Raw genomic sequence first — 23,466 nt, forward strand, 5'->3', positions numbered from 1 at the left:
TTTATATCTACATAGGAACGGGGGCGTTGAGGCCGCCATGTTTCTACACCATGTCTCTACAGTAGCACTGAACGGACAAACTTTACGGCCTTACGCGTTTTTATATTCAAGTGGGAAATGCACCTGTTGGAAGACCAAGAAGAAGTACTATAGAATAAATAACTAAATACATCTTCACTTCATCACTTAATATAGTTGAAAGACTTGAGGCAGTGGTGGATGATGCCATCTTTAGTAACTATAGCTTCTTGTCCTTGAAGGCCACCGTAGCTTCTGTCAATTCTCCCAAAGGGAGGGGTTAGCAAGGGAACATTACAATCAGAGGACGCTTAACACACATTATCACACACAGCACCTTTTAAGAAGCATTTTAAATTAAGGACGATATTTTATTTTAGACTTTGGAAGTGGTAGTTTGAGCAAAGGTTCACTTGAGAACACAATGTAGATGTTGTGTTGTGTGGACACCAGTATCTTTATTAATGTGTGTCTCTGCCTAGATAACCATGCAGACCTGATGGAGGTGGATGGAGATGTGGAGATCCCTCAGAACAAAGCCATGGTGTTGAGGGGCCACGAGTCGGAGGTGTTCATCTGTGCCTGGAACCCAGTCAGTGATCTGCTGGCATCGGGGTGAGTCAGCTGCTTGGCCCCGGCTAACCCTAACCCTAACCCTAACCCTAACCCTCTCACACAGGGAACAAGTCACGCTAGTTAAATGCTACTGCACCTTGATGTCTGACATGTCACATGCCTCAATGTCATAAAGCTTCGGCTTTCTCTCACTCCTATTCGGACACACACACTACATTTATTTTTATAAATATTGTTTATGACACTTTATAATTATTGTTGTTTTGTGTGATGTGTATTTGTATGATGCGTCATACTTGCTTTTCTTATTTATTTTTTTATTTGTTGGAAATAAAGACGAAATGAATGAAATTGATTGATTTGGGCTGTATCTGGATCAGAACATGTGGGATTCAGTAGTCATTTAGATTAGTCGCCTTGTCTCAATGAATGATTTCCAGCTCATTGTAATTTTGAGCAAAGGAAAAAGGAATGACCTAAAGTTTTGATTTAACTGGAGACACGGGTTGGATTATTATTATTATTATTATTATTATTATTATTATTATTATTATTATTATTATTATTATTATTATTATTATTATTATTATTATTATTATTATTATTATTATTATTATTATTATTATGTTGTGACGTTATATTAGCCACAGTGTGTTCTGCTATATCGACCGTCAGAAACTATTTTGTTTTAATATTCTTTTAATGGTGTCAACCTATGTCCAGCCACAATATAATGACTACTGTGTGACCCAGCTGGATGGCCTACTACAATGAGGAATGTGTGTGTGTGTGTCTCTCAGGTCAGGTGATTCGACGGCCCGTATCTGGAACCTGAGTGAGAACAGTACGAGCAGCTCCACACAGCTGGTGCTCAGACACTGTATACGGGAGGGAGGACAGGACGTCCCCAGCAACAAGGACGTCACCTCGCTAGACTGGAATGTAAGCATGCTAACACACACACACACACACACACACACACACACACACACACACACACACTCACAGAAACACACGCATATACACACGCATATACACACACAATCAATTTCATATGCGTCACCCTGCATGGGTTGGACCTATTGTAAATACAGGGCCAGGTCACAGAGAGGGGGGATGGTAGAAATATTTTCAAATGTCAAATATGAGTTCCATACGTCATCATGCTTCTTCTCAGATGGACTATCATTTTGAATGATCATTTCCATTGTGCAGCATATCATTCCTGTATACGCCAGAGAGGCAAACGCCCCATCACACACCAGAGAGGCAAACGCCCCATCACACAGACCAAACGCCCCATCACACAGACAGTGGAGGAGAATCAGAGAAGAGAATGTTCCTTTAGTTGAGCCGGTGGATTGTAAACCTCAGCCAAGGGCAGGGGCACAGACATTCCCTGGAAAGCATCCACGCACATGGAAAACACACAGGCCTCTGTTATGAGCAATACAACACATGTTCACTTAGCCAGGACTCAAATTGACCTTACCATACTTGTATGTATGACGCGCTCATACACACACACTCACACTCACGCAAACGCACATGCACGCGCACACACACACACTAGGGCTGCAACTAATGATTATTTTGATAATCGATTAATCTGCCGATTGGTCGATAATTAATCGTTTAGTGTTTTGGTCCGTAAAATGTCAGAAAATGTTGATTTTTTTTTAATCAATTTTCCAAAGCCCATGTTGACGTCCTCAAATGTATTGTTATGTCCAAAACGCACAGATATTTCAGTTTACTTCATAATAGGATTAAAGAAACCAGAAAATATTCACATTTGAGAAGCTGAAATCAGAGAATTTGGTCATTTTTTATTAAAAAATTACTCGAAACGATTAAGCGAGTATCAAAATAGTTGTCGATTATTTTAATAATCGATTTGCCGATTAATCGTTGCAGCTCTAACACACACACCCCCTTACAAACGTTCTAACATGGCCCTTTGTGTTTCTGTGGGACAGAGCGAGGGCACTCTGTTAGCGACAGGCTCCTATGACGGCTTCGCCAGAATATGGACAAAGGATGGTGAGATGACTTTAATTCATAAGACATTATTATGTATTGTTTGCTCTTAGGAAAATAATGTCAATTTATAGAATTTAAAGTTGTTAATGTAAAAGTGTGTTGCTTAACATATATGTTCATACTATAAGAATAGAGAATGTGCACGTTTTGCTTTGTAATCTTTAATACCGATTGTGCGTGTGTATTACTTGATATTTTTTTTCTGCTTATTTTGTATTATAGCCTGTTGCATGGTTTAGTTAATCCTTGGCCAATGCTGCCACCTAGAGGCAGGTTTACATACTGCTGTTGGAGCTGTTTATCTGTGCTGTGATATTTACACCGTCACTGGCTAGTTGTTGTTGTTGTTGTTTCCTGGTTTGACACTTACATGCTGTGTTCTTTTTCTATGTGTTTTGCTCCACAGGGAACCTGGCCAGTACACTGGGCCAACACAAAGGGCCCATCTTTGCCCTCAAGTGGAATAAGAAAGGCAATTTCATCCTGAGTGCAGGAGTAGACAAGGTAAAGCACACTCAGACTAACTATGAGGTCAACCTCAACTGTTGAGGTTTTTAAAAATAGGCTCAAGACACACCTTTTTAATTGATTGATTGATTGATTGATTGATTTTTAAAGTCTTATTATTCCTTTTATGCTGTGCTTTTCAGAGCACTTGTATCTTTATTATTTTTTACTGTTTGAGTCCCTAGTGTTTTAAGCCTCTATGCTTTTATGTTTTAGTCCATGTATGTTCTTAGCCTCTATGCTTTTTGCTCTATTCCACTGTTTTAGTCAGTTTTTAATCTGCAGTGTTTCCTCATGGGCCTACCAGACTGGGAGTTGTCTCTGTTCTGGCCGTTGGGGGTGCTGTCCTGTGGGCGGTTTCGGCCCGGGTAGCTAGAGGGCTCCGCACCGTGGTGTGGGGCCTCTTGTCTGCCCGGGTTGGGCTGGTCCCTGTGGCGGCGCTCTCTGCGGCCTTGGACCGGGATCGCTCCCAGTGTGGTTGCCCCCCCCCCCCAAAAGGTAGCTTCTTCCATGCCACAGGTCTCAGTGCCCAGCCATGTCTCTTTAGTGACAGCTAGTGTATGTGTGAATGTGAGTTTCTGTGTCTGCGTGTGTATTGGCGCTTTTCCACTGCATGGTATCAGCTCGACTCGACTCAACTCGCATTTTTGGCGTTTCCACCGCAAAAACATGGTACCTGGTCCCTGCAGCGGCTGCTTTTTTTGGTATCGCCTCGCTCTAGGTTCCAAGCGAGCTGAGCCGATGCTAAAAGATGACGTCGGCAGACGGCCGGCCACTGATTGGCCAGACGCATCCCTACAGCTGACTGTGTGGCAGAGTCACACATCGGGACAACAACCATCCCTTTTAATGGCCCGTCACAATATTCTTCTACTGCTTTTAGCAAACAGATACAAGGGGGGTATTTCTTAAACATTTTTCATCCGTGTTTGTGCGGTTGGTTCAGTTAATAGTGCAACAACTGCTCGTAATTTCTGCTTTGCTACTTGACTCCGGAGTAGGCTTTCAGCCCCTTTGACAACCCCGCCCACGTTCAGGAGGTATATCTATTTGCGGTGGAAAACGACCCGTGCTGCTACCAAACCAAGTTAAACTGAGTCGAGTTGAGTTACATGTGTGGTGGAAAAGCGCCATAAGTGTGAGTGTGTGTATGAGTGTGTATGTCTCTGTGTATGTCTATCTTTTCATTTTCTTCTCTTGATTTTTGTATGAAAAGCACGATATAAATAAAAATTGATTGATTGATTGATTGAACAATACATGACTTGTTGTTATATTGAACAGATAAAGTAATGATGAGCTCTAACTGTATATGTGTACATGTGTCCTGCCAGACAACAATCATATGGGATGCCCACACAGGAGAAGCCAAGCAACAGTTCCCCTTCCACTCAGGTACAAAGCCTCTCTTTGTTATGTGAATGGATATTGTGTTAAGCATTAGCTGTGTTGCTAACATCTCTCTGTCTGTCCCTTAGCTCCAGCACTAGACGTGGACTGGCAGAGCAACAATACCTTTGCCTCCTGCAGTACAGACATGTGCATCCACGTCTGTAAACTGGGCCAGGACAGACCCATTAAAACATTCCAGGGACACACAGTAAGTGCTTTGGTTGCGTGTGTAGTTCTGTGGCTTCATTACTTAGTCATGTGTAACCTTTTATTTTTTTAAATATATATTTTTTTCTTTTGGGCATTTTTTCTTTTTTAATTAGACAGATTGGGGAGACAGTGTTGAAATGGGGCAAAAAGGAGACAACATGCAGAGAACTGACCCGGGCAGGATTCTAACCCGGGTCCGCTGCAGGGCCTTGGCCCGGGGGGGGGACGCCCTACTAACTGAGCTATGGGCGCCCCATGTGTAACCTTTTTAAGATTCAAATGAAACTGTCCCATACCTTCCTCCTCACCCCTTTCCTCTGTCTCCAGAATGAAGTGAATGCAATCAAGTGGGACCCCACAGGCAACCTGCTGGCCTCCTGCTCAGACGACATGACACTGAAGGTGAGCTGAGAGCTAAGCCATCCGCAAGGATCTCACTATAAAACACACACACATATTGGCGCGCGCGCACACACACACACACACACACACACACACACACACACACACACACACACACACACACACACACACACATATTAATTTCTTAATTTTTGTTGTTGTATTTTCGGAACACAAACAGTCAGTAGCACAACTGTCTATTTATGCTGGTGTTGCCTAGCAACTCTTTCCCGATGACATCACGTCATCTGTCATGTCTATCGGCGTACATGTTTGACAATAAGCTACTGTGCTAATCTAAAATACAACTAATTCATCTGATGGGGCTTTGCTTCTTTCCTTCAGATTTGGAGTATGAAGCAGGACTCGTGTGTCCATGACCTGCAGGCCCACAGTAAAGAGATCTACACCATCAAATGGAGTCCCACCGGCCCTGGAACCAACAACCCCAGCGCTAACCTCATGCTAGCCAGGTGAGAGAACTGGAATGAGAGGAATGCTAAGCTGCTTACCTCACAGAGAAACAAATAGTTAGCCGCATGCTATTCCTACAACATTTCTACAGTACATAGCTCATACCAGGTGAATATAGTTCAGCAGTTTATGGCTCATGTCATTTGATTTTTTTAACAAGAAGCTAACTGCCTAGTTTGCTAGCGAAAATATTTGATTTTGCTGGCTGTGAGCGACATCAGGCTCTTTACCCATTTTGGATAAAGTGACTCGCTCTTAACAAGAGAAGAACAATGCAGTTCTTACATGGTGAGGTCCCTTTTCAGCAGCCATTTTTTCCCAAGGTCTATGTCACTTGATATGTCTTCAGTGGGAGGCAGAGTAATCCAATATGTCCTAGTTTTAGAAAAATTGCTTCTTTTCAAAATCACTTTTTGAATTGCCACCTTTAAAGTGACTAAGTTAAAAAAAAAAAAAATTGTGAATGGCTGATGGACATTACAACTAAATGTTATCATCGCTACCCAGCAAGCTAAAGCCCTTCCATGTTGTATCTTATTCCTGAGCTGAGATACTTTAACACATTGTGTCTTTAATTATGTCTTACAGTCTCTGCCGTCACGCTTTCAGTTGATGTCCAGCAGAGAAAAGCAAAAGTGTCCCAGTAGCTTGAAACTTAATATTTGCAAATTTCCTCACAATAAAGCTCCTCTTTGAAAGAGCTGTCTTGTTTTGTAGGAGAGTGTGTTGAGTGTGTGTGTGGCCCTGTGTAAGTGTCCTTGTCCCCCTGTGTCCCCCCCACAGTGCATCCTTTGACTCCACAGTGCGTCTGTGGGACGTAGAGAGAGGCATCTGTATCCACACCCTGACCAAGCACCAGGAGCCCGTCTACAGCGTGGCCTTCAGCCCTGATGGCAGGCACCTGGCCAGCGGCTCCTTTGATAAATGTGTTCACATCTGGAATACGCAGGTAGGAGGAGCCAGTGTGCGTGTGTGTGTCTGTGTGCACCCAAACACTTGGGCTGTGTTCCAAAAGCCATACTAACGTCCTACTCCATCCTCATTTTGACAATTTTGTCAATTGGAGTAATTTGTGGTTGTGTATGCGAGTTTGTAGTAGGCGGGAAATGCACGGATGAGTACTTAACTTCCGGGAAGATTTTGTGTATGGATCGATAGATTACTTTTCCTACTCAACCGCCCCACAATGCATTGCGTCTTTTCAAACGACACAGAATAAAAAAAAAATCTTTATTGCTTTACCTTAGTGCAAACGGTCCGACGAACCTCGCATACACAATCGATCGTTAAGAAGACAGTATGTACTATATACATGTTGAGGTTAGTATGGCTTTTTCGAACGCAGCTTTTTGATTATTGGTTTAAACTGTGTATTGAAGGCAACAGTAAGTCAATCAGAACGTATAGTAGTACAGGACTACAGTAAACTTGCTGTCATATCACTTAAGCCACGTTCCCACCAAACCTATCAGGAACTTTGAGTTCCAGGAACTCAAAGTTCCTTTAGTTCCTGGGCCTCATGGCTGTGTGTTTCCACCGGGGTCTGAAGGCGGCAGTATTAGCATCAATCAGCTAATGTAATAATAATGATAATAATAATATATTTCATTTATATAGCGCAAGTGTTGTTTGGTTTTGGTCTGACAGGCTAGACAAGATAAAGTTAGTGACTTTAGTGATCTTCTTAACTTGATAAATGTTTTGCAGATCACATGTAGCAGCTATAGAGACGGGCGTAACCAGAGCCTATAGAAATATCATGAAAGTTAACAGACTGCTACCCCCTAGTGGCCGGGACAATCCACTACTGCACCTGTTTTAATTGTGTTGTGACAAGCTCTACTCTTAACTCACCTGTGGTATTCATCAAAATATAACAAAGAGAATCCCTTTCTATGACATGTTATTTTGCTGTAAAGCCACTACATACTCCAGCTGTGTGTCTTGTGTGTCCTTGTGCTTCAGACGGGCGCATTAGTCCACAGCTACAGAGGCACGGGGGGAATCTTTGAGGTTTGCTGGAACGCAGCGGGAGACAAAGTGGGAGCCAGCGCATCAGACGGATCTGTAAGTCTCCTCAACACTAGATTGGACTTATATTCTACATGTTGTTAGCCTCATAGCATACTTGCCTAAATCATATTACTCTACTCTACATCCACTCTAATCTACTCTATTCTACGTCTACTCTACATCTACTTTTGGTTAGCCTAATAGTATAATTGCCTAAGTCATATTTTAAGGGTTATAGAGTAGGGTAAAGTAGATGTAGAGTAGAGTAGAGTAAATATGATTTAGGCAATTATGCTATGAGGCTAACAATATGCAATTTCTTTACTTTCCTACATGCCCTTTTTATATTGTAGATTTTTCAATTTCTTTAGTTTACTTTACCGCTTGGTTCAAATTTAGAATGTGTTTATTGTATACATTGCTTCTATCCCCTTTTCGTCCTTTTACTGTTAATTGCACTGTGGTTTTGAAACTCCTCTGTACGTCTGGCACATGTGGCAGAGACAGAGTTGACGCCACTCATGTTTATGCTTTTTATCCTTTTTATCCAAACTCTGTTCTCTCTCTCTCTCTCTCTCTCTCTCTCTCTCTCTCTCTCTCTCTCTCAGGTGTGTGTACTAGACCTTCGGAAATAGCGCCGCTGTTTGTTGTTTGCCATGGACCGACCATGAATGTGTACATAGCCAAATGACTGTCTCCCTGCCTGGCCCCTGTGGACTGCCCTGGCCCCGCCCACACAGACAGGAAGCAGGAAACAGGAAAGCAGCTGACACAGCAGGTCCAGACACAGGGACGGAGTGATGGATGGATAAGATGAACAGAGAGATGGATGAACGGGGCGGACGGACGGACGGACCAAACGTGCCCCTCTCTATCTGTGCAAGACTCTAAACAGAGATGCAGACGGGAAGCAGTGGGATAAAAGACAAAAAAACTTGAAAGACAAAAAAAGACAAAAAAAAAAGTTCCAGATCCATCATTATATGTACCAACATTTGGAAGCTACTTTTGCTTTTTTTTTTTTTGATCTTAAAACCCCCCCCCATGCTCATCGTCATCTAAAATGAAAAACAATGAAAAAAGTGTTGATCTTTGTTACTAGTTGGATCTCATTGTGCAGACATATCAACTTCTCCAGCAGAAATAGGATGGCACTTATTTTTTTTATTTAATTTTTTTTTAAATGTTTTTTCCGATCTTCTTGTTTCAATGTTTTTATATTTTTTATTTTCTATGGGGAGAGGGGGCATGGACTGGGCTGCTCAGAGAGTCTGATTCTTTTGGAGATGTGCATTTACACACGGACTCAAAAAAAAACAAAAAACGCTGTCACCATTTTTCTTAAGGCTTTTTTCTCTTCCTGTTAAGTGGTGTCTGCAGACGTGACTGGTTCATATGCTCAACACTCAAAATGCAGTAATTCATGCTTTGGTTCACCCACACACACACACACACACACACACACACACACACACACACACACACACACACACACACACACACCATGGACGTCCATCTTGATGCTTTAAAAACAGCTCCTCTGTGCACGAATTGATCTAGATGGTTTTGACCCACAATCATTTTCCCTGTCTGATTCTAAACAATAGTTTGATTTCGAAGCTGTCAGCTGCTCTTAGCTGTTGGTAATGCAACAGGAATTCAGGTCCCATCTCATATGACATACTGTACTCACGCCAGTAGGACTCTAGCAGTTATGATGGCCTTTACAAAACACACACATTTAAATACAGTGTCCTCCTTTTAACATTGCTGATCAAGGCTTTGGTAAGTTAACTCATTCCTTGATAGACTTCTTCTATGATTGTCGCCCACATGCATCAAATCACCACGCACACAGCGCCCTCTAGTGCGCGGGTGGAAAAGCTACCTGGCCCATTCAAACCCTGCGTTCCATTACCCGTTCAACATGCCCTCATTCACTTGCCCTCGGAGGAATCCCCGCCGCCATCATAAGTGTCGTTCCAATTGTCTGGAAACTGAAGTGAACTTGGTGAGATAGACCCTTGGAGGGCTGAGTGATCAAGTGAACATCCATGGTCACTCCGAGGTGGATATCACCCACAGTGCATTGCAGTTCGTCTTCTTCTTCTTGTTTTCCTCCGGTAGACTATGCTTTTAGGGACATCGCGGCCACCCACAGGACAAATATATATATGAATATATTCCAAAACGCCTCAATTAGCCTATCCTATTTCCATAGGAACAATCCAGTGAATGTATTGCAGTTTACACATTGCTGCTATAACACCGATGGCTGCCAATTATAGGACTATTTAAAACAAATGTTTTTGGTTGAAACTAACAGAAATAAGAAAATACGTTGGAGCAAACAATTTACATGTGTAAGTAACAATATCTTGATAATCTGACCATGTCGAAATTCAATGTTTGTTATGCTATGGAAATGGCTTTCTGCAATATAGGCTACCTTAGCAGAATGTTATAATTCTGTATTATTTGCATTCAGAACTACCTATGGACTGACGGTCCATTGCGACTTCAAGGGCAAGTGGGTTCCATTTAAATCCCCCGCTCCTCCCCCGCCCAGTCTCCCTCCGCGCTCCAAGTTCCCTCCGTGCAACGTATGCTGGTACGTCATACCAAGGGCTGAGGGGAAATGAACGAGGGGAAGTGCAACTACTAATGGAATGCAGCTAAAGTGTCGTCAAAGGCAGACACTCTTAAGGAATATACTGAGTGAATGCAACCACAGAGGGCAGAGCCAAAGACACAGCCACAGAGAAAAAAAAAGTTTGATTCTACCCAGAGAGTTCACATCGTCCTACTGTGTCCATTCTGTCCTGATTTTATTGTAACTTAATTGCACGTATTTGGTTACTCCAATACAAACACTTTTTTTCTTTTCTTTTTTAAATGAGCCTAAATCAACTGTTAAACATTTTGCAAACGGTTAGACAGTGTTTAGATGACATGGGATATGCCCTCGGATAGATCTCCCACTATTGAATTCAAACCAGGATTCTGACATTAGCCGTTGTTCTCCCATTGGGCCGATCATAATAACACTGTAATAGTCTGAGCCAGGTGATGTGAACAGACAGTTTAAAGTGTGTGTGAAATCACTCCCTCCTTCCCTGTTGTATCAAGCAGACACTAAAGTGCTTGACTGGGTAATGATTAAGAGTTGTAGCTCATGGGTGTCAGGCCTAGGCTCTGGGATTTACCTTCCTATCAAATGGGACTCATTGAGGGATTATCAGAAAGAAAGTGTCTTTTTATATTTCAATTCTAAACGGAGTATATTTTTTGGAGCACTATACAGAGAATACCTTTCACACACAGAGCTCAGTTACTCAAATCAAATGAGGAGTACATAGTGCGGGCTATGTAGAGTGATTTTGGACACTCCGCAGCTGTGCTGTATTACGCTGGCTGACTTTAACCAAGCCACTAAACCTGCCTGAGCTTATAGTGAGGAGGCCTTGTGCCTTTTTTTGTTGCAGGAATAAACGAATGAATACATATGGGAAATGTCATTGCCTCCGACATATTGTGTTTTCATTCCACCAAAGTTTGGCCACTTTTTTTTCAAACTCTACCCACTGTGGGGAAAACCCCTGTGTTCCCTTGTCTCTGCTCTGCTGAAGGCTTCATTCAAACAGCAGCTCTGTCTCCCATGACTTTTTAAAGAAGTGACATTTGAATCTGTTTTTTTTAACTACACAACCACTGTCATTGAGTCTGGCTTGGAAAAGGAAGGGCTTACATTGTGGTGTTGGGGGGGAGGGGGGGGGGGGGGGGGCTGCTTTACATAGAAGAGGAAACACATGACACTAGAGAATGTCCACACAGATAGTATGTCTGAATCCATCAGAGACAGGATCAAATCTACACTTTCTCCCTGTTTGAATCCCCACTGGAAGACTTTTGGCACCAGGCCCTGCGGTCCAAGGAGCAGGAGAACATTAAAGGCAGTATCTGCACATTTTCATTTTTGTCTTGTTTTTTTTATTTTTTATTACCGAGTGTTTTGTCATAATGTGGGAACAATGGCTCCGCTGCATTTCTGCTGTTTTGAACAGGACATAAACCAAGCAGACAACATGGGGTTTGAAGGCATGCTGCTCAAATGCTAAAAGTCTTTCACCAACAAACCTGACAGTCTTGAGTGAATGGAAGGTCAAAGGTCAAATAGGAAAAGGTTCACTCTCTCACCTTCATTCATCCACATCTGATTCTGAGCTTTCCGTACGAACGAGTGACGTTTTTATACTCTTTTAAAAGACACATTTAAAAGTAAAATTTTTGTAATTCCTTTGTAGATTTGAAGACAAAACAAGTGAATTGATGACTTATCGGCAGTGTTAATTAACATGTTCTATGAATTGAAGGATATTTTTTCCTTTTTGTTACTTTGATGCTATTGCAAATAGTTTAAAGGTTGACCATGTTAATGTAAGGCTGACTTGAGCTGAGCCGTCATTCTTGAAGGCACCTTTTTCCAGAGAGAGATTTTTTTCTCCTCAGGGACAAATCACCACTAAATTTGTCTATGTTTGAATAAAGAAATGTTTTACTTTTCTTCCTTTTGGACTTGGATCTGTTTGGGAAAGTTTTGTCCCAGTAAATGACTTTCTCCTCCCCAACTCTTATTGGCTTACACAGAAGACTAATAAATAAAAACAGCCAGCCTTTAAATTGAAGACATTTTTTACTTTTTTTTTCAATCAAGCGTAGACTGTTGGGATTTTGCTGGTTCCCCCTTTTTTTCATTTGCAATAGTTGGGAGTCAATTGTTCTCATTTGTGAAGATAACTGCTTTGTTAGCAGATCTAATCTCTTTGGTTGTGTTGAATAAGACATTTTTGAGCAATCGGAACATTTTGAGAGAAATACATATTCTCTGTGTTCCTGATCCCTTGAGTGTGTCAACAGTCTGCTTCCATTGCATCCAGATGGATAACTGGTTGAATTCTAATTGGCTGCTTGGTCTCCAATCTGATCACTAGTAGGTTTAACTAGTCACCAAGGAAGCAGGCGAGCACACTTTAATGCCTTGTTTCCACTGAGTAGAACGGGTGGGAGCGGTTCGGTCCGGTTATGTTGGCTTTCCATTTGCCAAAAGTTTGATAGGGTATGGATAAAATCAAGCCTAACGACTCTAAGCCGCTCCAACCCGACTCGCTCTACTCGGTGGAAACGAGGCATAACGTATAACATTTGGCATAAATATCTTGTTCTATGAGCTGAAAATGTCCCAGTGCTCATTCACTCTTAAGAGACAGAGACAAGTCCATACTTATCACTGGAGCCAATGACGCAGTTTGTGTCTTGTAAACTTTAGAGTGAAACACAGAGAGAGAGAAGGCCACTCCCATAATCCTCTAGAATGATCATACATTTGACCTTCAATAGTTTCTAAAATTCAAGCTTTAGTTTAGCTTTACTCGGACGTTGAGATGAAACCATGAAACATTTTGTCTGCCTGTTGAGAAACAACTACACATCCACTGTAGTAACTCCTGTCTCCCCCCTTGGAATACATTGGAGAATTCCTACTTATGGGCTTTCATGTGTTCATATTGAGAGTCCTGCGTGTATTATGCCACTGTCTTCTCTGTATTTAGACACACTTGAGCCAACAGTTATGAGGATACCTTCCATATCCTTAGGGGCGGTGCCAGGCAGCTTGTCTGGAGTCAGCTTGTTATCTGTGCTGTCACTAACAAGAGCAGCATCTCCCACACGGCCTCGCAAAAAAATACTTTGTTTCTGCAACTCGCTTCACATCAGTCTGTTATCGTTTAACTCCGATCAGTCAAGTCCAGAATAAAATATATTTTGATAAGTTTGGAGTTGTTGTTTTTGTGAGTGTGTGTGTGTGTGAGTGAGTGAGAGAGAGTGTGTGTGTATGTGGAAATAAGGTGGAGTGTGGAGTTAAAGTCATAGTCAATGATTGTATCAGGGATTCAGGTTTATTTGAGTCCAAACACAAAAACAAACATGGCTTTGAATAAAGTGCTAAACCAGTGAGTTGGCAGAGCCTCATGCTGGGGCTTGATGTGGTGAAGAGCAGACTACACAGGCATGCTTCAGTCAGTCAGTGCAGGGTGAAGGAGTGGGGCTCAAGTCATCGTGTTTGCAATTGGGAAGTGGCAGCCTCATGGATTTGTGTCTTGGCCCTAAATAAAAGCTTACCCCTGGAACACACATCCAGCGTCTGAGTTTTCTTTCTTCGGCGACCGTGTTAGCACACTACTGCGGCCACACATTCAACCTCCGACACCCTGCTGACGGCCATCGGAGACGCACAACGCTTCACCTCAGGAGGCGCGCTTCTCTCTCAGCTCTCTCTGCTTTAACTGATAGAGAAATACTCTGCTGAGTCATATTGACTTCATACCAGCAGCTTTCACTGTAGTTTCACCATTTCCCGGTTTGTCTCTTTCAAAATAAAACTTCCCACAAGCGAAAATGTGGAAAAAAAGGCAACGGGGCACTGGGACTACTGTCGAAACTCAATATTAATCATATGCATTATTAACTTCAACTTCATATTAATGGGCATTATCTAAGAAACTGTGTAGAAAGTCAGGGTTTTTAGAAGCAGCACTGCATCAGCAGTGAGACGCTGCATGTGAGGCTGAAAACAGCGAGCGCTACGCAGCGGTAACAGAGGTAGACGCGCTCCAGAGGTAGACGCAGGATGTGTGTTTACAGTAGCATCCCACTGGCTCCACTATCAAGAGCTAGGGTCTATATTAGATCAGATGAGAGAGAAATAACATTCATAGTGCATTTTCTAACTTGAAGTGAGTCGTGAAGGTTAAGGTGAGACAGTGCAGGCAAAATCAAGATGTTCTCTTGAATTTTGCTTACATAACATATAAATCAAAATGTACATTTAGATGTTTATTTGACTAAACATCCGTTTACATCTGTCTATTTCTCCTGTACAACCATCTTAAAAGGCCATGTGTCCCAATACAACTAAACGTTCCATAATCATTCTCTGCACTATTCTGAAGGTCATTACCGAAGGATTGTTCACATTTGATTAATTGTCTGATTGATGATACTTTTTTTTTTAAACATGTTGCAAATACATTTTTAAAGAAAGTTTTCCAACATCTACATTTTTGAGATTGACCCTAAGTATAAATGCACAGCCTTACTCTGCATAGTGCATTGGTAGTGAAATCAGTGGAGTAATTCTGCACCAGGGGCCAAACATGTCATAACATTCGTCTTCCTTTAACCTGACTGGTCATTGTACAGTTTGGTGTGTACAAAGACAAAGTCAACATCTGTTTTTGTGTGTGTGACATCGTGTTTGAATTGGTGTATACAGTACATCTGGGCCCAAGGTGTCAGGTGCGGAAAATCCTCTGGCACACAAGAATGATACAAGTTCATTGGGGATTTCAAAAAGAAACCAAATCTCTTATCCAATCCAGTATACGGTATAGTCTGAATGAGCAGGTAGGTACCATGGTGGAAGCAGCACAGTAGAATAGCCTTATGAAAAGATAAAATGGCCTCCAAAGACGGGCATCACAAATGAACACAGCTTATTGTTTAAAGTTAACAATTATATAAATAGCTTGATCAGTTTGAATGCAATATAAAAGCACTTGCTAAGCTTGTGTACATTTTTTGGCAATTGGAACTCATACTAGTCTTGTTTGTGTGTGTGTGTGTGTGTGTGTGTGTGTGTGTGTGTGTGTGTGTGTGTGTGTGTGTGTGTGTGTGTGTGTGTGTGTGTGTGTGTGTGTGTGTGTGTGTGTGTGTGTGTGCTGGTGGTTCAGAGCAGAGTGGACAGGTTGGCTGCTGGTAAGCCTCCGGTCACACTGTGGTTGTGTGCTTCAGTGTGTGTGTATGAAGGCAGGTAGTGAGCCACCTCGGTTACCGTCTCCAGGACGTCATAGGTCACTGCAAACAGGAAGTAGGTGGGAAGCAGCCAGCTGAGGCTGAACACACAGTCGCCTACTGGCAGAGGAACGCCAAGGTTTCTGAAAGGACAAGACGGAGAAAGGCTTTCATCCCAAATCAAACTGATAACAGATGGATAGGAACATTTCCATCATCTCCTTCGGGCAACTCAACACTTATTTAAAGGAATACTTCACCCATTGTACTTTCACCCATTTAATTTCATTTTAATTGCTGCCACTCTTCACCACTATGTAAATGTTTCAATTGTTTTTTTTTGTTTTTTGTTTTTTTCTTCTCTTCACCTGTTGTTGTGTATTTGATGTATTTGCATTGAATATTGTGTATGCATTGTTGTTTTTCCTTAGAATTTGTTTGAACTCGACACCATTGAAAATGAGGGTCACCCCTCAATTGGTCTCTCGAGGATAAATAAAAGTTAAATGAAAAATGAAATGAAATACGGAACCGGCGTTCTATCATTATAAAATCACCATTATAATATAATGAATGAGGTTTTTCTTCCCTGAGTCTTCCCTCAGTCTTCCCTTGGCCCAGCTGTCCTGTTAATCCTAACCCTACATTTTTCTTACTGTGATGTCACAGTAAGAAAAATGTAGGGTTAGACAGTGAGACCATAAAACACTCTTTCTGCCTTTTCTCAGGCTAGGATGAACCAATTAATTTTTTTTTGCACATTTATACTAAATATGATCTCAGAGTTCAATACACCTTCATATTCCAACCGGTGAAGTAGGTCTTTAATCGCCCAAATGTTTTTGTATATAGCAGGTCACGACTCTTTGCCTTAAGAACCAAAACGATTTAACTTACCTATAAACTGAACTGAACTGAACTGAACTGGACTAAAGAACAGCTGAGTGGGTTTGTCCATTATTATAAAAAAAGCTAAACCATGGCATGTACATTTAAGTTACTTATTTTACAAGGAATATTTTAAATTCAAGTTCTGTTAAAATCAATACATTTAAAACAGTATAAAACATGTTAAGACCAGAGTGGAACGCCTTAGGGAATGGAGGCTCGGCATTTAGTTACAGAACCTGTGGAATGACTGACCGTCGACAATGAACATGTCATTCACAGTAGCATCTACAGCTACATGGCTATAGTGGAGCCATGGAGCTGACAGTCAACTGTGGCATTGAGAAGAAAATAGAAAATAAAACTTGAACTGAAAAACGACATGTCGAGGCCTTGGCGCAAATAATAATTATTAAATAATTATTGATCATAATTATTTAATAAAAAACAGCATATGGAAGCAATCTCTATTTTAATAGAAATTAGGCTTCAAGGGTTTAAAAAAAAATATATATATATACAGTATAAATAAAGTGTTTATTTGAGTGTCCATGATTTCTCCATCACTTGTGGGTATATCAAATTCTCCAAACATATTCGATAACAATTTTACTGTAGTATAAATGTTCTTGCTGTCGTGCATACGGAGAGATATTTTCTTAAACACTATCTTGTGTACGGGAAATAAAATAATAAATATATCTCTGTGGACATGGCCCACGAAAGCTCAATTTAATTGAAACTTTCTGAGTATCTGGCCACTCCATCAAAAGCTTCCTAGCTGTCCCACCCTGACCCGGGCTACTCACTGGAATCTGTCTTCTCTGGACTCCCTCAGCATGATGAAAACAAACAGGCCAACCTCAGTGTTGAGGGAGAACGACACCACTTTGTCCAACATGACAACAAAACCCTAGAGACAGAGAGAGACAACTGCTCAGTACTTCATCAATCTTCAGTAGTGTCGGACTGTCTGTCTGTGTGTGTGTGTGTGTGTGTGTGTTAAAGCTGCAACAGCTTCTCAAATGTGAATATTTTCTGGTTTCTTTAATCCTATTATGACAGTAAACTGAAATATCTTTGTGTGTTTTGGACATAACAATACATTTGAGGAAGTCAACATGGGCTTTGGAAAATTTATCAACATTTTTCACCATTTCCTGACATTTTACGGACCAAAACACTAACCGATTAATAATCGATTAATCGAGAAAATAATCGACAGATTAATCGATTATCAAAATAATCGTTAGTTGCAGCCCTAGTGTGTGTGTGTGTGTGTGTGTGTGTGTGTGTGTGTCTGTCTGTGTGTGTATGTGTGTGTGTGTGTGTGTGTCTGTCTGTGTGTGTGTGTGTGTATGTTTGTGTGAGGGTCATTCACCCTGGGATCGCAAATTGACACGATGAAGATGACACCAAATGCCAGCAGTGACATGATTCCCTTTGTAATACTGTAGGAGAGAGAGAGAGAGAGAGAGAGAGAGAGAGAGAGAGAGAGAGAGAGAGAGAGAGAGAGAGAGAGAGAGAGAGAGAGAGAGAGAGAGAGAGGGAGAGAGAGAGACATCAACTTAATAAGTCAAAGTTAACACCGGAAAACTCTGCTTCAAACGTTTACCTTTTGACACAGAGGTTCTTTGTTGCTGTTTGAAGAGCTGGAACTTCCCACTTACAAGTGACATACGTATTGGGAAAACATCCAGAACACAGTGTTACCAGGCACAACATGGAGGCAGGGACATGTATCATTTGTTGTCAACTCCATATGAACCAGCACAGGGGAGTAAATGATTTTGGGTTACAAGATAAATATTGATTAGTCTGGTGGGGATACATGTAGCTGTCATATTGTCTTGCAGTAAGCTGAAAAAGGGACATTTACAGTTGCTTAGCGTCTTATATCCAGATGGAATATGCAGTGAATACAACCTTTGGGACCCTTTTGGGACTGCTTGGTACTCCAACGGGAGGGTAACAATAGGTCAGTGATTCTTGAGAAGCGGTACAAAAGACCGTCTTGCAATAGTAACTGCTGTTAAAGGTGAAGTGAGCGATTTATTTATGTTAATATAAGTGTTAAATCGCTCTTTATTCATACAGTGGTCACTTATATAGTGTGCACGTTTCATAAAGCCGATCTCTCAGTCACCTGCTCTGCATGTAATCGGCAAATAAACTTTTTGGGGATCCCGAAACTGATATCCATTGTCAGAAGAGAGAACACTACAAACCGGTTAGCTAAACTGACCATTCTGCTTACTGAACCTTTAATTTTAAAAATAAAAATATTTAAAATTGTAAATGTTATTAGGGATTAATAATATAATGTCTGCAGCACAATTATCCCCTTACATTTAATTTGATCATTATTATGTCAAATATATGACACTTGTTATCTTCTCACAACATCTAAAACAGTGCGTGAAGGGTTCAATCTTTCATGCAATAAAACTGATTAAAAATGTACTTTAATGATAAAGAGGTTGTTTCATCAAAAGCAAAACTTAATAATCTCTCAATCAATAAAAAAACTGTTTTTCTACAACACAGTCATGTCTTATAAGGTTTCTAAGTTGTGTCCCAACTTTTTGTCAACACCATCAGACAATGCATTACATCAGGCAAAAACAGCATCTTATTATGGCGATTCTGACTCACAATCCAGTGCGCACCGGAAGTGACGTCAAATCGACGGAGCCTCCGTATGAAAACAAACGGGGATGCGACGGATATAAAAGCAAGAGGCAAGATCAAGACGCAATGTTACGATGAAATAAATAAGTAAAAGTATGTCCCAAGTGTATGCCTTCTGCATCCTAACTAGATTTTTTTTATGGTCAGTTGTAGTATGTAGAATAGAGAAAAGTAATAGTATGCGAGCAAACTAAAGCTCCCATCTCATCCACTGGGAGGCCTCACCTCTTGGCTGAGCACATGTGCTGTTTGTTTGGGAGCTTCCTCTCCCAGGCCTTAGACAACCACTCCAGTCTGCTGCCCCACATGGAGCTCACCAGGCCGTCAACTGAAACAACACAACCACTCAGTCAATATACAGCATACACAGTATATCAATACCTAATGCTCAAAGGCATATGTACATATTTTGGGATATTATTTAGTTTTAAATGCAGATAAGTGGATGAGTTAGAAAATCACTTCAAAAATATTTCCATGCAATAAGAAGCTACACCTAGCCTTAGCTTAAAGTAATGACTGCATTCAGTGCTACTACTCACACATTGGGATTATCAGCGAGAATTTATCCATGTGTGAAAAGAATGTTCTTTTCTCATTAAACTGCACAGCTGGAGCATTCTACATCAGGGTTTTAGGGCTTAGGGTTTTCTTCTTCACTGCCCTTTCTGCTGCATTGCAGCATAGCATGGTGTTTAACCATCACCTATAGGTCAGTGACATAGTTTGACACCATTGACTGTAGCAGGTGAGCCGTGTGCACATTCACAAGGCTAACAACATAGAGAGACAGCCAGCCCCATCACTGCTACTAAAGGACTAACACTCTGCAGGGGGCTTTCTTTGAACATACAGGCTGAATGCAGCCACCAGCTTGGCTCGGTCCAAAGATAGATAGAACCCACCTACCAGCACCTCTAAAGGTCACTAGTGATTCACATGTTCTATCTTGTTTGTATGATCTCTACAAATACTTTTGTGGTTCTACAGGGATTCAGAGGAAGATTTCTTGGCTGGGTGTGTGTGTCACCATGAGATAAGACACCCAGAGAAGACTAAGGGGTAAACCAGGTAGAAGACATAGCAGCCAATAACGTATCAATGGCCGTTAATGTAATAATGTTTCCGTTTTTAACGTGATAAAAGCCCACAATGTAATAGCTTGCCAATAACTTTTTCTGAACCAATAATGTAATCACTTGTTTTGCCCATAATGTAATAGTATATTATTGGCTGGTTGCAATTGTAAGGGTAAGCGTCATTGAAGTGTGATACTTCATTGCCAATACGTAAAACCCATTAAGTGATATAAGTTTATTATTACATTACATTCAGCTCCAGTGATTAAATGTTACGTTGTATTTTAAAACCCTGACAATAATGTACCAACTAGCCAATATTGCAATAACTAACATTATGAGCAAAACGTTATTGGTCAGAAATGTTATTACGTTTGGCAAGTTACTATATTATCGGGTATTATTAAATTAAAAATGGAAACATTATTATATTATTGACAGTTATAACAATATTGGCTGCTGCAAGGCAGTCACTGGGGTCAGCCCTAGAAATAGCCAATCTAGCCATTTCCCACTGCCTGCAGTCCTTATGCTAGGCTAAGGTATATAGCCACATATTTATTCCAAAGACATGGTATTGGTATCAATATTCTATCTATCTATTTATTTAAATATAATTCTCTAACTATGGGAAAACATGAATACACCTCTAGTATTCCCACGAACAACACTACTGAAATTTCCATTTCATTTATTTATACTTAAGTTGAAGCAACACTAGCAGCAACACAGTTGTGTAGATGACTGACTGAGGCTGGAGCAGGATTCAGCTTACTGGTGTGTTTCATGGCAGATCCCATCACCAGGAAGGAGACGGTGACACTCATGGCTATGAAGACCTGGATGAGCTGAGCCACCCAGCAGTACGCCCTGTAACGCTCATTTATAATCTACATGGTGGGGAGGGGATGGATGGATGGATGGATGGATGGATGGATGGATGGATGGATGGATGGTGGTGGGGAGGGGATGGATGGATGGATGGATGGTGGGGAGGGGAGGGAAGGGGAGGGGATGGATGGATGGTGGTGGGGAGGGGAGGGGAGGGGATGGATGGATGGATGGATGGATGGATGGTGGTGGGGTGGGGAGGGGATGGATGGATGGTGGTGGGGAGGGGATGGATGGATGGTGGTGGGGAGGGGATGGTGATGAAAAAGGGCTGTTTCGTAAAACTGTTCTGTAAAACCTTTGGACACATGTTAAAAAATGAAATACAGATGTTAACCCTGGCTTTATCCAACATCTGTACATTTTTCTTCAATTAGTTAGACATTGGAATATTTACATATTCATTCACACATTTCTGAAAAATATGTAATACAAATTATTATTTTTAATGTAAGTAATCGACTGGCAAAGTTTCATGATGATACCTGTTAAAATGTCTACCCTGTTCACCTGTGGTGTCTCACGTAAAGAGGAAAACAATAACACGCTACATAGCAAGGTCGCTGCTATCATCATTTGATCTGACATGCTAAAATGCCTCCTGATACATATACAGTACGTGTGACACACACTACTGTATGTCCTCTTTTCTCTTTTAGTGGTGCCTGCTCTCACCCCTCCATGATTAAGTTGTCTTCTACTGTTCAGGTTATTGTTCAGAGCAAAAAGCCTCATGCTGTCCACTGATTGGCTCTCTCTATCAAGTTGCTCATCAGTGTAATCAGCACTTTGGTTTTAATTAGGAACCTGCAGGCTCTTGGCTCTCAGTTTGTATAAAGTCTAAATTCATGACAGATACAATCAACTTCAAGCTTCACTAATTGTAGCATTATGTCAGAGGGTGAATTTGTCCAGCATCCGTGTGTGGGCCCAAGCCCCACTTTGAGAGATGACTTCAATTTGAGTATGTGACGGTTTGGGTATGCGAGAAATGTTTTTTTTAATAGTTTAATTACAATTCTGCATTTCCTTCACAACACAGGACTGCATGTACAAATCTAGTTCTATATCTAACCTGTGGAGGGCGGTAATACGCTAAAGAGCGTCTAAACGGCCGGAATCTTATAAGAAGAAGAAATTCTTTATTGCTTGAGTATACTTCAGTGTAGTCTGGCATGACCACTTCCGCCAGCGTCTATTCGCTTGCGTCGAAAAGCTACGCAGCCCTGACGTAGCCCCCTCCTATTCCGGTTGCTGGCTTTCCCCTATTGTGATCCCCCTCAAATTCGGAAACAATTCGCTCAGTCAACCCGTGTGCTTATGTGCAGCGCTCTCTCTCTTTCACACACACACACACACACACACACACACACACACACACAGGGTGTGAGAAGTCACATTACTGTAGACAGAAATAAAGTGTGGCGATACTTCGGGATAATAATATTGGCGGCGGCGGTCCGGGATGCATCCTAGCTTAGCCTAGCTGTCCAACTTCATTGTACAACTACCCCCGGGCAGAAATACCCTCATAAACTCTGGAAAATGAAGCGTGGGGGTTTGAATTGAGCACCGGACCTTATAACCAGCTAGATTAAGATCCGCCGTTCCCTTTCTTTGGTGAATTAGGGACTATGCAGCGGTGTTTTAGCGACGGGGAAAGATTCCAACGGCTTCCACTATCACCTAGCAACTCTTACGGCTACTTGCTGCAGTTGGTGTAGCGCTCACAACGTCAAAACCCTGTTCTGCCTGTAAACAGACGGACTACGGCTCTGACTACAGCGATAGGAGGTGGTGACATAAGTTCTCGAATGCTAAAAATTCTACTCGACCGCCGTAGCCGTCCTCTCAACCGCCGATGATAATGTTACCAGAGATAACACTACGTGGGTGGCTAGTTAACTCCGGTTAAGTTATCCCGTGAGCTCCTCGGGGGCTAAAGTGTATGGTGTCTTGACATGCTGGTTAGAAAGCAACACACTATGTATATTCCTTCTGTCTTTAATAGTTTTTGTGTGGCGTTTGCGGGTTTAGCCATTTCTCTGACAGTCTCTGGACGTGAAGACGTTCCATCAAAATAAGTCCCCCCCCCGGCAATATTTTGCAGGACACCGCTGCTGCTTCCCGGGGTTAGCCCCGCCCTAGATGATTGTGATTGGTTTAAACAAATACGAACAGGCTAGCCCAGTTTCCCCCGGTTTCCCCACCCGAATAGACGGCTCTAAACAGAGTGCTTCCAGACCCTACTACTTGCTGTAGTTTGGTCTGGCTTTGCGAGACTAACTTCAGTGTGAATGTTTCAACGCACCTCGCATACACAATCGATCTTTAAGTAGACAGTATGTAGTATATAGATGTTGAGTATGTAGGAGGGAGGACGTTAGTTTGGCTTTCCGAACACAGCCCCAGTACAGTTTTGTCGTTGTGA

At 41.7% G+C, this 23,466-nt stretch overlaps 1 protein-coding gene across 1 annotated transcript in view; it reads left to right on the forward strand.

Annotated features, from left to right (window-relative positions):
* tbl1xr1a (TBL1X/Y related 1a) overlaps positions 1–11,373 on the forward strand; it is a 57,844-nt gene extending 46,471 nt beyond the window's left edge. Inside the window, exons 6-16 of the mRNA XM_080033088.1 lie at positions 501–633; positions 1,395–1,536; positions 2,574–2,637; positions 3,044–3,141; positions 4,479–4,539; positions 4,623–4,744; positions 5,074–5,148; positions 5,494–5,621; positions 6,406–6,571; positions 7,588–7,689; positions 8,244–11,373. Coding sequence (XP_079889214.1) covers positions 501–633; positions 1,395–1,536; positions 2,574–2,637; positions 3,044–3,141; positions 4,479–4,539; positions 4,623–4,744; positions 5,074–5,148; positions 5,494–5,621; positions 6,406–6,571; positions 7,588–7,689; positions 8,244–8,270 — 1,118 coding nt within the window. The 3' untranslated portion in view covers positions 8,271–11,373. The remainder of the gene's footprint in view (positions 1–500; positions 634–1,394; positions 1,537–2,573; positions 2,638–3,043; positions 3,142–4,478; positions 4,540–4,622; positions 4,745–5,073; positions 5,149–5,493; positions 5,622–6,405; positions 6,572–7,587; positions 7,690–8,243) is intronic.
* The last annotated feature ends 12,093 nt before the right edge of the window (positions 11,374–23,466 follow it).

Source organism: Ammodytes marinus (assembly GCF_949987685.1).
Source record: "Ammodytes marinus genome assembly, chromosome: 8".
NCBI lineage: Eukaryota > Metazoa > Chordata > Actinopteri > Uranoscopiformes > Ammodytidae > Ammodytes > Ammodytes marinus.